General features: G+C 39.8%; 1 protein-coding gene across 2 annotated transcripts in view; it reads left to right on the forward strand.

Moving 5' to 3' along the window:
• The window catches only part of LOC135248041 (mucin-19-like), a 62,058-nt gene extending 44,494 nt beyond the window's left edge, over nt 1-17,564 (forward strand). For both annotated transcript variants that reach the window (XM_064322204.1, XM_064322205.1), the window contains exons 3-6: nt 1-10,325; nt 10,657-10,749; nt 10,988-11,058; nt 16,815-17,564. The exon at nt 1-10,325 is cut by the window's left edge and continues 18,665 nt beyond it. In XM_064322204.1, coding sequence (XP_064178274.1) covers nt 1-10,325; nt 10,657-10,749; nt 10,988-11,058; nt 16,815-17,012 — 10,687 coding nt within the window. In that variant the 3' untranslated portion in view covers nt 17,013-17,564. The remainder of the gene's footprint in view (nt 10,326-10,656; nt 10,750-10,987; nt 11,059-16,814) is intronic.

Genomic DNA, 17,564 nt, shown 5'->3' on the forward strand with positions numbered 1-17,564 from the left:
TCGGCAGGTCAACGAAGATGGTACAGTTACCACCACAACAACAACAACCACGACTAAGGAGGGCAAGACCACTGTTACTGTGGAAAAAGAAACTGGTGTTGCAACAAAAGACACTGCCCCAAGCACCACTAAGAAAACTAAAGTGACCAAGAATGATGGCAGCACAACAGAGACCACTGAAACTAGAACAGGGGAAACAGTTCAAACAGTTCAAAAGGTTACAGAAGGAGGTGAAACAAAAACGACTGTAACAGTACAGGATGGAGAGAAACCAGTGGAAACCACAGAGGAAATTGTGGAACAAAAACCTTCAGTTGACAAAGATGGTAGCATCATCAAAACAACAGTGGACAAAAAGGGAGACACAACAACTACCATCACTGAAGTCACCAAAGGTAGCACCACCACAAAAACTACAGAGGTCGCCAAAGCAAACAAACCAGTTGAGAAGACAACGGTTGTCACTGAAACTTCTGCTGTTGTTGAGGAAGACGGTACTGCTAAAATAACCACTGCGACAAAACATGGCAATACAGAGACTATAGTGACAAAACTTACCAAAGGTGGTGTAACGTATGAGACAACTGAAGTCACTGAAAGTGGAAAGCCTGTAGAAAAGACTGAAGAGTCAACTGAGAAATCCACTGTGGTTGGTACAGATGGTACCACCACAACAACCACAGTCATAAAAAAGGGAGACACAACTACAACAGTCACTGACGTTACTAAAGGGGAAATCACTACTACCACTACAGAAGTCTCCAAAGATGGTAAAATTACCACCACAGTGAAAAGCAAGAGCTCACACACTGAAGAACCTCAAAAATCATTTGTGCCTGGTATTGAAAGCAAAGTTTTGGAAACTGTCATTACAACAGAAACAGGCAAGAATGATGGAACCCTAGAGGTTGAAGAAGTACGGACCAGAGATGGCGAAACTGTTGTGTCAAAGAAAATACTCAGAGGAGAGCCTATCAAAGAGACGAGTGCTGGCGTGCATAGAGAGACAAAGAAATCAACTGTTCTGCAACAAGATGGGAGCATACTAATCACAATTGTAAGTCGTGAAAGGGAAACAATCACCATAATCCGAAAGGTTATCAAAGGGGACTTTACAACAACCATCACAGAGATCTGGAAGAATAACAATATTGTAAAAACTATGGAGCAAACTACTAAGAAGTCCACAGTGGTAAACAAAGATGGAAGCACTACAACAACCACTGAAACTAACGATGGGAAAACAGTCAGTACGGTGGTTGAAATCACCAAAGGGGGTGTCACAAAAACCATAAAAACAGTCTCAGAAGATGGTACGGTTCTGAAAGAAAAAGAAGAAGAGACAGAACAATACACTGTGGTTGACAAAGATGGTAGAACAACAACAACCACCATTATCAAAAAGGGAGACACTACAATAACTGTCATTGAAGTCACTAAAGGGGACATCACTACAACTACAACAACAGTTAAGGAAGGAGAAAAGGAGGTGAAAACTTTCTACTTTACAAGTCAAGAAGAAACAGAAGCTGTTGATGAAGCATCCTCAGGCTTGACAAGAGGTGAGACGAAAGAAACTACTGAGATAGCCAAGCAGTTCAATGAAGATGGCACAGTTACCACAACGACAACAACAACTGTGGATGGCAGGACCACTGTCACTTCAGAAACAGAAACTGGTGTCGGAACAGAAGACACAACCCCGAGCATCACAAAAAAAACAAAAGTGATCAAAGAGGACGGCAGCACCACAGAGACCATTGTGACTGAAAAAGGAGAAAAAATGACTATACATCAAACAGTTACAGACCGAGATGAAAAAAGAACAACTGTGATGGTGAAAGATGGAGACAAACCCATTGAAACCACAGAGGAAATTGTGGAAGAGAAGCCTTCAGTCAACAATGATGGCAGTATCACTAAAACAAAAGTGGATAAGAAGGGAGACACCACGACTACTATCACTGAAGTCACCAAAGGTGACACCACAACCATAACTTCAGAAGTCACGAAAGGAGACCAAGTAGTTGAAAAGACAGAGGACACCAAAGAGACATCTTCTGTTATTGAAAAAGATGGTACAGCTGAAACAATCACTGTGACAAAACATGGAGATGAAACCACCACTGTGACCAAAGTCATTAAAGATGGTCAAATATTTACAACAACTGACATCACTAAAGGTGAACAACCTATAGAGGAGACTGAAAAGTCCACTGTAGTCGATAAAGATGGTACCACCACAACAATCACAGTGATCCACAAAGGAGACACCACTACAACAGTCACTGATGTCACTAAAGGGGAAACCACTACTACCACTACAGAAGTCTCCAAAGGTGGGGAAATTACCACCACAGTGAAAAGCAAGTCAAAACATACAGAATTGGCTCCTGAAGAACTGAGACCTGTTACTGAAGGCAATATTTTGGAAACTGAACTTACCACAGAAAGGGCTAATGAGGATGGCATAATTACGGTAGAGCAAATAACCAACAAAGATGGCAAGATCACAGTTTCAAAGAAAAGAATAAGTGGACAATCTGTCGAAGATAAGAGCGGTAAGGTCTTTAAGGAAACAAAGAAAATAATTCTTCAACAAGAAGACGGCACTATAGTAACCACGCTTGAAATCCGTGAAAAGACTATAATAACCAAAATCACAAAGGTTAAAAAAGGGGACATTACAAAAACTAAAATGGAGGTCAGAAAAGACGACAAAATTGTCAAAACCTTAGAAACAACTACAAAAGAATCCACAGCTGTAAATGAAGATGGAAGCACTACGACAACCACTGAAACCAGCGATGGGAAAACAGTCAGTACGGTGGTTGAAATCACCAAAGGGGGTTTCACAAAAACCATAAAAACAATCTCAGAAGATGGCAAGCCTCTGAAAGAACAAGAAGAAGAGACAGAAAAATACACTGTGGTTGACAAAGATGGTAGATCAACAACAACCACCATTATCAAAAAGGGAGACACTACAATAACTGTCATTGAAGTCACTAAAGGCGACATCACTACAACTACAACAACAGTAAAGGAAGGGGAAAAGGAGGTGAAAACTTTCTTCTTCACAAGTCAAGAAAAAACAGAATCTGTTGATGAAACAACCTCAGCCCTGACAAGAGGTGAGAAAAAAGAATCTACTGAGATAAAAAAGCAGTTCAATGAAGATGGTACAGTTACCACTACGACAACAACAACTGTGGACGGCAAGACCACTGTCACATCAGAAACAGAAACTGGTGTTCTAACAGCAGACACCACCCCGAGTACCACAAAGAAAACAAAAGTAACTGAAGAGGACGGTGGCACCACAGAGACCACTGTGATTGAAAAAAGGGACAAAATGACTATACATCAGACAGTTACAGAAGGAGGTGAAAAAAGAACAACCGTGATGGTGAAAGAAGGAGATAAACCAATTGAAAAAACAGAAGAAATTGTGGAAAAGAAACCTTCAGTCAACAATGATGGTAGTATCACTAAAACAAAAGTGGATAAGAAGGGAGACACCACTACTACTATCACTGAAGTCACCAAAGGTGACACCACAACCATAACCTCAGAAGTCACCAAAGGAGACCAAGTAGTCGAAAAGACAGAGGACACCAGAGAGACATTTTCTGTTGTTGAAAAAGATGGTACAGCTGAAACAATCACTGTGGCAAAACATGGAGATGAAACCACCACTGTGACCAAAGTCATTAAAGATGGTCAAACATTTACAACAACTGAAATCACTAAAGGTGAACAACCTATAGAGGAGACTAAAAAGTCCACTGAAGTCGATAAAGATGGTACCACAACAACAACCACAGTGATCCACAAAGGAGACACTACTACCACAGTCACTGATGTCACTAAAGGGGAAACCACTAGTACCACTACAAAAGTCTCCAAAGGTGGGGAAACAACCACCACAGTGAAACACAAAACAAAACATACTGAATTGGCACCTGAAAATGTGAGACCTGTAACTGAAGGTAATATTTTGGAAACTGAACTTACCACAGAAAGGGCAAACGAGGATGGTACAATTACCATAGAGCAAATTACCACCAAAAATGGCAAGACAACAATTTCCAAGAAAACCATAAGAGGACAACCTGGTCAAGATAAGAGCGGTAAGATCTTTAAAGAAACAAAGAAAACAATTGTTCAACAAGAAGATGGCACAATAGTAATCACGCTTGTAATCCGTGAAAAGAGTACAATAACCACAATCACAAAGCTTACAAAAGGGAGCGTTACGAAAGCAATCATGGAGGTCAGGAAGAACAACAACATTGTGAAATCTTCAGAGACAACCACAACAAAATCCACAGTGGTGAATGAAGATGGAAGCACTACAACAACCACTGAAACTAAAGATGGCGAAAAAGTTGTCACGCTACAAGAGGTTACTAAAGGTGGTATCACTGAATCCACAAAAAAAGTAGTAATAAATGGTGAGCCTCTGAAGGAAGAAGAAGAGTCAACAGAGAAATCCACTGTAACTGACAAAGATGGCACAACAACAACAATAACTGTGACCAAACATGGAGACCGCACAACAACAGTCACTGAAGTAACCAAAGGTAGCATCACTACAACAACAACAATAATAAAGAGGGGGAAAAATGTTGTGAAAACTCTCCACTTCACAAGTGAAGAAGAAACAGAAGTCTTGGAGGAAATCTCCCCAAGCCTCACAGGAATTGAAACCAAAGAAACCGTTGACATATCCCAACAGGTCAATGAAGACGGCACAGTTACCATAACAACAACAACAACAACCATGAGTAAGGATGGAAAAACCACTGTTACTGTGGAAGAAGAAACGGGTGCTGCAACAAAAGACACTGCCCCAAGCACCACAAAGAAAACTAAAGTGACCAAGAATGACGGTAGCACAACAGAGACCACTGAGACCAGAACAGGAGAAACAGTTAAAACAATTCAAAAGGTTACTGAAGGAGGTGAAACAAAAACGACTGTAACAGTACAGGAGGGAGAGAAACCAGTGGAAATCACAGAGGAAATTGAGCAACAAAAACCTGTAGTTGACAAAGATGGCGGTATCACTGTAACAGAAGTGGACAAAAAGGGAGACACCACAACTACCATCACTGAAGTCACCAAAGGGAGCACCACCACAAAAACTACAGAGGTCACCAAAGGAAACAAGCCAGTAGAGCAGACAACAGTTGTCACAGATACTTCTGCGGTCGTCGAGGAAGACGGCACAACAAAAACAACCACTGTCACAAAACAGGGAGATTTACAGACTACAGTGACGGAAATCACCAAAGATGGTGTAACACATGAGACAACGGAGGTCACTAAAGGTGGCGAGCCTGTGGAAAAGACTGAAGAGTCCACTGAGAAATCCACTGTGGTTGATACAGATGGTACCACCACAGCAACCACAGTCATAAAAAAAGCAGACACCAATATAACGGTCACTGAAGTCACTAAAGGGGAAACAACTACTACTACTACTACAGTCTCCAAAGGTGGGGAAATTACCACCACAGTGAAAAACAAGACCTCACACATTGAAGAGCCTCAAAAAATATTTAAGCCTGGTTTTGAAGGTATAGTTCTGGAAACTGTAATTACAATGGAAACAGGCAGAAATGATGGAACTATTGAGGTTGAGGAAGTAATGACCAGAGATGGCGAAACTATCGTGTCTAAAAAAATACTCAGTGGAGAGCCCATCAAAGAGACTAGTGCTCATGTGCATAGACAGACTAAGAAATTAACTGTTTTACAACACGACGGAAGTATACTAATCATAATAATAATCCGTGAAAGGCAAACAATCACCACAATCCGAAAAGTTATCAAAGGGGATTTAATGACAACCATCACAGAGATCATGAAGAATAACAATATTGTGGAAATTACAGAGGAAACTGCAAAGAGGTCCACAGTAGTAAATGAAGATGGAAGCACTACTACAACCACTGAAACCAGCGATGGGAAAACAGTCACCACGCTGGTTGAAGTCACAAAAGGCAGTGTCACAAAAGCCAGAAAAACAGTCTCAAAAGATGGCAAGCCTCTAAAAGAAAAAGAAGAAGAGACAGAAATATACACTGTGACTGACAAAGATGGCAGATCAATAACAACCACTGTGATCAAAAAGGGAGATACCACAATAACTGTCATTGAAGTCACCAAAGGCGACATCACTACGACAACTACAACAGTTAAGGAGGGAGAAAAGGAGGTGAAAACTTTCTACTTTACTAGTCAAAAAGAAACAGAAGCTATTGATGAAACATCCTCAGGCCTGACAAGAGGTGAAACAAAAGAAACTACGGAGATATCCAAGCAGTTCAATGAAGATGGAACAGTTACCACAACAACAACAATGACAACTGTGGATGGCAAGACCACCATCACATCAGAAACAGAAACTGGTGTCGGAACAGAAGACACCACCCCTAGCACCACAAAAAAAACAAAAGTGAACAAAGAGGACGGCAGCACCACAGAGACCATTGTGACTGAAAAAGGAGAAAAAATGACCATACATCAAACAGTTACAGACAGAGATGAAAAAAGAACAACTGTGATGGTGAAAGATGGAGACAAACCCATTGAAACCACAGAGGAAATTGTGGAAGAGAAGCCTTCAGTCAACAATGATGGTAGTATCACTAAAACAAAAGTGGATAAGAAGGGAGACACCACGACTACCATCACTGAAGTCACCAAAGGTGACACCACAACCATAACTTCAGAAGTCACCAAAGGAGACCAAGTAGTCGAAAAGACAGAGGACACCAGAGAGACATCTTCTGTTGTTGAAAAAGATGGTACAGCTGAAACAATCACTGTGACAAAACATGGAGATGAAACCACCACTGTGACCAAAGTCATTAAAGATGGTCAAACATATACAACAACAGAAATCACTAAAGGTGAACAACCAGTAGAAGAGACTGAAGAGTCCATTGTAGTCGATAAAGATGGTACTGCCACAAAAACCACTGTGATCCATAAAGGAGACACCACTACAACAGTCACTGACGTCACAAAAGGGGAAACCATTACTACCACTACAAAAGTTTCCAAAGGTGGGGAAACAACCTCCACAGTGAAACGCAAGACAAGACATACTGAGTTAGCTCCTGAAACATTCAGACCTGTTACTGAAGGTAAGATTTTGGAAACTGCACTTACCACTGAAAGGGCTAACGAAGATGGCACAATTACCATAGAGCAAATTACCACCAAAGATGGCAAGACCACAATTTCCAAGAAAACAATAAGAGGACAACCTGCTGAAGATAAGAGTGGTAAGATCTTTAAAGAAACAAAGAAAAGGATCGTTCAACATGAAGACGGCTCTGTAGTAGTTGTACTTGTAATCCGTGAAAACAGTATAATAACCACAATCACAAAGGTTATAAAAGGGGGTGTTACAAAGAGTTTTACAGAGATCAAAGACAAAGACAAAATTGTGAAAACCTCAGAGGCAACCACAACAACATCCATAGTGGTGAATGAAGATGGAAGCACTACAACAACTACTGAAACTAATGATGGCAATAAAGTCATCACGCTACAGGAGAAAACCAAAGGCGGTGTCACTAAATTCACAAAAAAAGTCTCAATAAATGGTGAGCCTCTGACAGAAGAAGAAGAATCAACAGAGAAATCCACTTTAACTGATAAAGATGGCACAACAACAACAACAACTGTGACTAAACACGGAGACCGCATGACAACAGTCACTGAAGTCACCAAAGGTAGCATCACAACAACGACAACATTAATAAAGAGGGGTCGAAATGTCGTGAAAACTCTCCACTTCACAAGTGAAGAAGAAACAGAAGTTTTGGAGGAACCCTCCCCAGCCCTAACAGAAGGTGAAACCAAAGAGACAGCTGACATAACTAAGCAGGTCAACAAAGACGGTACAGTTACCACAACAACAACAACAACAACCACGAGTAAGGAGGGAAAGACTACTGTTATTGTGGAAAAGGAAACGGGTGTTGCAACAAAAGACACCACCCCAAGCACCACAAAGAAAACTAAAGTGACTAAGAATGATGGCAGCATAACAGAGACCACTGAGACCAGAACAGGTGAAACAGTTCAAACAGTTCATAAGGTTACAGAAGGAGGTGAAACAAAAATAACTGTAACAGAGCAGGAGGGAGAGAAACCAGTGGAAACCACAGAAGAAATTATGGTAGAAAAACCTTTAGTTGACAAAGACGGCAGTATCACCAAAACGACAGTGGACAAAAAAGGAGACACAACTACTACCATCACTGAAGTCACCAAAGGGAGCACCACCACCAAAACTACAGAGGTTGCCAAAGCAAACAAAGTAGTGGAAAAAACAACAGACATCATTGAGACTTCCACAGTGGTAGAGGAAGAAGGTACAGCTAAAACAACCACTGTGACAAAACATGGCGATACAGAGACTATAGTGACAAAAGTCACCAAAGGAGGTGTAACGCATGAGACTACTGAAGTCAGCAAAGGTGGTGAGCCTGTGGAAAAGACAGAAGAGGCAACTGAAAAATCAACTGTGGTCAGTGAAGATGGAACCACCACAACAACCACAGTCATAAAAAAAGGAGACACCACTACAACAGTCACTGATGTCACAAAAGGAGAAACCACTACTACCACTACAGCAGTCTCTGAAGGAGGGAACATTACCACCACAGTGAAAAGCAAGACCTCACACACTGAAGAACCTCACAAAGAATTAATGCCTGGTACTGAAGGCAGTGTTTTGGAAACTGTAGTTACAATGGAAACAGGCAAAAATGACGGAACTATAGAGGTTGAGGAAGTAACAACCAGAGGTGGCAAAACCATTGTGTCCAAGAAAATACTCAGAGGAGAGCCCATCAAAGAGACTAGTGCTCATGTGCATAGGGAGACAAAGAAATCAACAGTTTTGCAACAAGATGGAACCATACTAATCACAATAATAATCCAAGAAAGGGAAAAGATCACCACAATCCAAAAGTTTATCAAAGGAGACTTTACAACAACCATCACAGAGATCAGAAAGAACAACAATATTGTACAAACAATGAAAGAAACAACAAAGAAAGCCACTGTGGTAAATGAAGATGGAAGCACTACAACAACCACTGAAACTAGCGATGGGAAAACAGTTACCACGCTGGTTGAAGTCACCAAAGGTGGTGTCACTAAAACCACAAAAACAGTCTCAGAAAATGGCAAGCCTCTGAAAGACAAAAAAGAAGAGACAGAAAAATACACAGTGACAGACAAATATGGTAGATCAACAACAACCACCGTGATCAAAAAGGGAGACACTACAATTACCGTAATTGAAGTCACTAAAGGGGACATCACTACAACTACAACAACAATTAGGAAGGGTGAGAAGGAGGTGAAAACTTTCTACTATACAAGTCAAGAAGAAACGGAAGCTGTTGATGAAATATCACCTGGCCTGACAAGAGGTGAAACAAAAGAAACTATTGAGATCTCAAAACAGTTCAACGAAGATGGCACAGTTACCACAACAACGACAACAACTATGAATGGCAGGAGCACCCTGACTTCAGAAATAGAAACAGGTGTCATAACAGAAGACACCACCCCGAGCACCACAAAAAAAACCAAAGTGTTCAAAGAGGATGGCAGCACCACAGAGACCACTGTCACTGAAAAAGGGGACAAAATGACCATACATCAAACAGTTACAGACAGAGATGAAAAAAGAACAATCGTAATGGTGAAAGAAGGTGACAAACCTATTGAAACCACAGAGGAAATTGTGGAAGAGAAGCCTTCAGTCAACAATGATGGCAGTATCACTAAAACAAAAGTGGATAAGAAGGGAGACACCACGACTACTATCACTGAAGTCACCAAAGGTGACACCACAACCATAACTTCAGAAGTCACCAAAGGAAACAGAGTACTGGAAAAGACAGAGGACACCAGAGAGACATCTTCTGTTGTTGAAAAAGATGGTACAGCTGAAACAATCACTGTGACAAAACATGGAGATGAAACCACCACTGTGACCAAAGTCTTTAAAGATGGTCAAACATTTACAACAACTGACATCACTAAAGGTGGACTGCCTATAGAAGAAACTAAAGAGTCCACTGTGGTCGATAAAGATGGTACTGCCACAAAAACCACAGTGATCCAAAAGGGAGACACAACTACAGAAGTCACAGATGTTACTAAAGGGGAAACCATTACTACCACCACAACAGTCACAAAAGGTGGACAAAATACAACCACAGTGAAAAGCAGGACCTCACACACTGAACTTGTGGGCAAAAAGCCTCAAGCTGTCACTAAAGGTACCGTTTTGATTAAAAACTTTAATTAATGTCATGTATCACTTCCTTTTACATTTAGCCAAAGTACTAGGTTTTTACCGGGTAAATATGTGGTAAAAACAGCACATAATTTCCCACTTATGTGTTATTTTTTTCAAGTACTTACTGGTAAATACCTAATACCTAGAGGATTGTGAATGAGCTTTAACCACATTTTTAAATGCATTTGCTCATCGTGATCGCTTTTCCTAGTTGACCCATCGCACATTTTTTGCTGCTGGAATTTACAGCTTTTTTATATTTTTCTCATCTAATGTGTCTATACCTGTCCCTCCTTACATTTTTCTCTTAGAGTGCCATTGTGATACAGTACCCCACTGTCAGGAGGATGAGGAGTTAATCACTGTGCCTGTGAAGGGAAGATGCTGTCCAAGGCTCCAATGTGGTGAGTGCCTCGATTTCTGTTTACATATTTCTGTTCAAAAATTAAAACATTTCCATAAGTCAACCAGTGTTATGAAATCAAAAAGCTTTTTCAATCAAAACCAGCTTTTTAAATACTCAAGTGGGGTAGTGATTTGAGCTTTTGCGCAATGTATTTTTTACTACAGATTAATCTTGTAGAAATAATATATGGTAACAGCTGCATGTGTAATGCTAATGAGTTTGGGTTATAATTACAGAGAAGAAAAAGAGTGTTTGTGGGTTGGTGAGCCATGAAACTTTGGTAAAGAGAAAGTCCTGCCAGAGCAAGGTAACTATCATATAAATTCTCACATGCCTATACCCTTAAACACACATGCAACCAATTGCATCTGTCCTAAAACGCAGTGGCACTCATTCAAAAACATCTATTCACACACTGTGTATACATAATAAAAAGCACTAACACACTGCAAACACATATTATTGCCCAAGTGCTTTAAATTCACATCTATATGTCATCTAGATTATGTTGCTATATTCTGATTCTTTTCTGATTCAATCAAATGCATTTGGTCGTTTTAAGAGAATATCTAATTCAGTTAAATAAAAACAAACGCTCCCTGTTTAATGTGTAACATACTGTTAATTGCAAAAGTATTGGGAATGTGATACAATTTTTATTGGTATTCCAGCACATTTGATTTGAAATAGAAGAAATATGAGGTTAAATTGCCGACTGTCTGCTTTAATTTGAGGGTACTTTATGTCTATATTTGGTTATCCATGTAGGAAATACAGCCCTTTTTATACATAGCCCGCAGGTTTGGGGGGGGGGGGGGATGTAATGGGACAAATGAACATAATCTGAAACAAATATGTCATTCATTACTTGATTTTAAATCCTTTCATATTTGATGACTCCCTGAAATCTGCGACACAGATACATCACCAGACACGGTATGTTCCCTGGTGATGCTCTTCCAGGCCTGCACTGCAGCCATCTTCAGTTCCTGTTTGTTTCAAGCTAGTGAAATGCAAGTTCACATGGAATCAGGATGAATGATTGACTTGGCCAGTAAAGAACATTCCACTTTTTGGCTCTGAAAAGGATTTCAGCAGGATGTTTGGGGTCATTGTCCTGGTCAAGCACCATCCAATGAGTTTTGAGGCATTTGGTTGGATCTGAGCAGATAAGATTTTTCTATACACTTCAGAATTCATCCTGCTGCTGCCATCAGCAGCACATCATCAATGAAGATAAGTGAACCAGTTATCCCAGCAGCCATACATGCCCAAGCCATAAACACTATCCCAACCATGTTTCACAGATGATGGGGGGGGGGGGGTTGCTTTGAATCATTGGCAGTTACATTACATTACATTACATGTATTTAGCAGACACTCTGATCTAGAGTGACTTACACAACTTTTTACATCAAATCTATTTATACAACTGGATATTGACTGAGACGGTTAAGTACCTTGCTCAAGGGTACAATGGCAGTGTCCAACCTGGGAATCGAACCTGGATTATTCTGTTCTTTGATGCATCTATCTCAGCCTCCTGGAGAGTGTTCTTCATCTTCAAAAATTGAAAAGGGGTTTTTCTTTACAAGTGAAATAATTCTTCTGTCATTTACTACAGTGGGCTTCCGTGGTCTACCAGGTCATTTGAGCGTTACCAAACAGTACATTTTGACATATCCAATGTTTTGGCTATGTCTCTGATTGATTCATTCTAATTTGTCCACCCCATGATGGCCTGCTGTACTGGCACAGACACTTCCTGGGTCCTCAAGTTCAGAGACAACAGCAAGAGACTCCAAATACAAAGTCCACACCATGAATCAAGTCTAGACATTTTGTTAGCTTTCTTATGATAATAAACTAATGATGGAACAACACACAGCTTGCCAAGAATCAGCTGAGTAATCAATTGTCAAGTTACCATTGGTCCCCCAAAATGGGCAGACTATATATAAAATGGGGGCTGAAATTCCTGCATGGTTTAACCAATAAGGATGTAAATGCCCACAAACTACAGCTGACAGTCTGAACTTAAACTGCATATTCATTGCTTTGTTTCAAATCCAGTGTGCTGATGTACAGAGCCTAAGAACAATGTTGTGTCACTGTCCAAATACTTATTGAATGCACACTGTGTTTGTGTGCATGTATGTGTGCCAAACACATTCATGTAAATTTCATGCTTTGGCTCTGTACTCTACATTTTTCAACATATGGTTAAAGTGAAGATTCTCAGCTTCTATTAGAGTATTTTTATATATTTTGGTTTCACCATGAAGAAACTGCAGGACTTTTTAAACATAGCCCCTCATGTACGCACACCATAATGTTTTGGACAAATGGCTTCAAAGTTGTTTCCGATTACTTAGGTGTGTTCAATTTCTTCCTAGGTACAGGTATAAATGAGCTTTTAGTGTCTACTCTTGATTCTAGGCTTTTGATTGCCTTTGGAGTCTGCAGTTGGTGTTAGTCAACATGAGGATTAGAGGTGTGCCAATGAAAGTCAAGGAAGCTGAGAAACATGAGGCTGGGGAATTAGAAAAACCAGCCAGAGACATAGTGGCATGGTTTTGGCTGATACCACCATTTATTTTCCTTCCTGTTCATTTTCTTCAGTTATTACAGCCATTGGTTTTTTCCTGCGCCTTTTCTTCAGTTGTTACGGCCATTGGTTTTTTCCTGCGCCTTTTCTTCAGTTATTACGGCCATTTAGTTTTCTTCTTTTCCTTGATTGAATTATACGCGTGCAAATCCCCTAACTATTTGCACTTGTTGGCTCTCTATTTAAACCCTTAGCAAGCTGATAAGTTTTGCTTCAGTGCCACTTGCCTTACATGAAAGCTGGTAACTTGGTCTGTTTGGTAAGAGGTTTAGTGTTTGTTCAGTACTAGATCAGTTCTAGATCAGTTCCTCTTCTGCGTCCTTTGTTTTACGCGAAGAGTTACTGCGGAACTGAACTTAGAGGTTATTCGATTGTGGGCTACAAAGTTAGCACCACTGTCCTTGCTCATTTCTACTACTCTCTAGTGATTCTTTTGACAGTCCTCTGTACGAGGGCTTAAAGTTCTCACGTTCTCCAATTTTTTCAGACCATTGTTTTTGTTGTTATACTCCTTAAGCTTTTGTTTGTTACACAGTACCTGGGTTGTTTAGAGCTTTTTTTGGGATACTCACCCTTAGGAGTATTGTTTTTCTTTTCATTATATTCCCCTGTCCTTTTGTCTCTTGAGACTTTGTGGTTATTCTACCTCTGGTGAATAGCTTCAAGAACCCCTGGTTGGTCTCCCAAAACCCCCACTCCATCACACAGACTAAGGCTTAGGCTTACCAAAATGAACTATTTGGAACATCATTATAAACAAAGCGGGCACTGGTGAGCTCAGTAATCACAAAGAGCCTGGTAGGCCAAGGATGACCACTACAGTTGATGACTGAAGGATTCTCACCATAATGAAGAAAACCCCCCAAAGACATGTTCAAAAGATCAGAAATAATCTTCAGGGGGCAGTTGTGGATGTGTCTGTGACTACTGTCCACAAAAGACTTCACAAAAGAACTACAGAGGTTACACTGCAAGATGCAAACCACCGGTTTACTGTGGTTAACACTAGAAAAACTCTTCTGGACAGATGACACCAAGATACACTTGTATCAGAGAGATATCTGGCAAGAGCAAAGTGCGAAGGCCAAAACAAACAGCCCAAGATCCAAAGCACCGCCCCACCAAGTGACACATGGCGGTGGGAGTGTTATGGTTTCAGCATGTATGGCGGCCACAGGTAGTGGCTCACATGTCTTTGTTGATGACGTAACTGCTTTCAGAGCAGCAGAATTAATTCTTAAGTGTACAGAAGCATCTTATCTTCTCAGTTTTAAGCAAATTCCTCCAAACTCATTGGACAGCATTTCATCCTACAGCATGACAATGATCCCTGCCATACCAAAAGCATCAAAGGAGTTTTTCAAAGCCAAAAATGGAAAATTCTCAACTGGCCAAGTCATTCATCTGATCTGAATCCAATTGAATATGCGTTTCTTATGCTGAAGAGAAAACGTAAGGTAACTATCCCCAGAAACAACCAGGAGCTGAAGATGGCTGCAGTACAGGCCTGGCAGAGCATCAACAGAGAAGATAATCAGCATCTGGTGATGTCGCATACATCAAGCAGTCATTACATGCAAATAATGTTGCAACAAAGTACTAAGCATGACTACTTTAATTTACGTAACATTAATGTGTTCCAAACATTATGGTGCCCTGAAAGGGGGGTGTCATCATTTCTACATGGTGAACCCAAAGTGAATAAAATGTATAAAAACTACCCTAAATAAAAGCTTAGAATGTGCACTTTAACCACATGTGAATTGTTTGATTATAAATCTAAAATTGTGGAGTACACAGCCAAATCAAGAAAAATGTATTTGCCCCAAACATTATTTATAACATTATTTATCTGAATACTTGATTCTGATTGGTCCAAGGGTGTTTATTGATTTTTAACAACGGGATACCTCAGTCTTTTAATAGCAATGCGTTACAAAATCCAATGATCAGTTAGACAGTTAAACAGCAGAATCATTCTTTTGATTTTGAATTAATGTTACATCTCCTCCCCTTTTCAATGTCCAAATTCACAATTAACAACAACATTGAATCACGGTTCTAGTTACTGTAGCCTATAGCTTGATTTGCAACCACCCCGCAAAATTCGGAATAGTCTCTTATTTGGACGTTAGAAGAGGCATTCCATATTTAACTCATAGGGGACACATTTCGTTTTGTATATTTCTGAACGATTGTATTTAGTTTAACTGCTGTTTTGAATATAATTCAATAGTTGGCTAGATAGCTAGCCAGGATAACAAGCATGCGGTGAGACAATTTTGACCTCAAACCCAGGCTATATTTAATATTAGTTAGGCAATGTGAGTGACAGCAAACCTGAAATAAAGCTAGCTTCCATTCTAACCTGGTTTCATAGACCATGTCTACACTGTGTGACCAAACCATTTTAAAAAACAAGACAGAGCTTGGGAGATACATTTGATTGAGTTATGGTTTCAAGAAATTTCTCAAATAATGTAATGACAAATAACGAAAATGTGGTGCTATTTGTATGGTATACAAACAAGAAGGAACTATTTTTTCCAGATATAATTATTGTTTTCATAGAATTAACTAGGTGGTTTCTGCTTAACAACAGAGCAAATAGAACAATCAGCCAAAGTAAACCACTTCAGTCTGTCCCGTTATTGGAAAAAAATGTACTTCGGGAAGTTTAGCAGCCGAGGCTATCCCATCGTACATTATTTCCCAATCATGGGACCGCCGATCGTGTTTTATTCCTTACATATACTCATTGAGCTCAATAATTTTTATTTATTTATTTAGTTTATTTGAACAGGGACAGTGTACAAAGAACATTAACCTTATATAAAACAAGGAGAGACGTTATGTACTGGGTTATAGCAATTTGCTCATTTCCACCCATAGTCCCTGAGCAGGTAAGTGAAACAGTACAATAGAAAGTACATTAAACAGTAAAATAGAAAGGACATTAAAAAACAAAGTGTGGGACAAAGGCATATATCTTTAAATGGGGGGGACTATGTAGAAAAAGAGCTGTCATTTCTAAATATAGAAACCAAAATGTGTAATTAATGCTATCGTCAGCAGATACTGTGTAGCTTCAATATATCAAATTCCTAGTGAACAAAGTGGAAAGGACTACATTTGTTCATTGATTTATTGCTAAAATGTTGCCTAAAGTATGATGATATTCCTTGCGTCATTTGGGGGATTGTACAGTTTGAGGCAGGCATATTCTTTGTAAAGAGAAAGCTTGCTTGTGAATTAAAAATCTCCCACCTCTATCCCAGACACCACAAAAAAGCCTTTTTTACCATTTCTTGGATTTTCAGTCCTTATGACCCCACAATTAATTCATTCGATTAAATATTTGAGCCCAAGATTAATGCGTTTGATTAAATATTGGGGTAACAGTATCATGAATGGTGTTTTTGAGGAATAACCCTTTATCTCTCTCTCTCCCCCAGGTCAAGCTTCCAGGATGTGGGGGTCTGTGTGCCTCTTCATATCACTACTCAAGTGATGGAGAATGGAAGAGTGATTGTGGGTGCTGTAAGCCAACTGAGTTCCACTCACAATCTGTTGTCCTCCACTGTGATGATGGGACTGAGATCACTGAAGAACTCTCTGTCCCAGCTGCCTGCAGCTGTGCAGCCTGCAACTAAGTCCTCACTCACACACACATACACACACACGTCATCTGCAGACAAGCTGACGTACACTGCAGCTCATAAATGACAGACACACACACACACACACACACAAATGCTCATGTACACACACAAACCAATTCCAGAAATATCAACATAGAAATACATTTTAAATCAAATCTTTTTTGCCTTACATGAAATTCTGTACATTAGGCACACAGCCCTAATACTGAACCCAGAGTAGTAAAAGGCATGAGTTCATACATTATCTACACACTTTTTCCTTTAACATTTTTGTAACTAGGTTAGCATCACTTGTGGATTGGGTAAATATATTCACAATAGTTCAATCTATCTTGGTTTTCATATTGGGGTAAATGCATGCATGTAGCGGTAAAAGGAACTGCTTGCTGATAAAATGTAACTGTTTTGTGGATATATGCTAGCAATTAAAATTTTACTACAAACTAATACCTACTGCTTCTAAATATATCTGACTGTTCTCCATGTTTTACATTATTGAAGTTTCAAAGACACTGAATAAATTACTTTAATCCATCTTCCCAT

The sequence above is a fragment of the Anguilla rostrata genome, chromosome 2 (assembly GCF_018555375.3).
Source record: "Anguilla rostrata isolate EN2019 chromosome 2, ASM1855537v3, whole genome shotgun sequence".
In the NCBI taxonomy this organism is placed as follows: domain Eukaryota; kingdom Metazoa; phylum Chordata; class Actinopteri; order Anguilliformes; family Anguillidae; genus Anguilla; species Anguilla rostrata.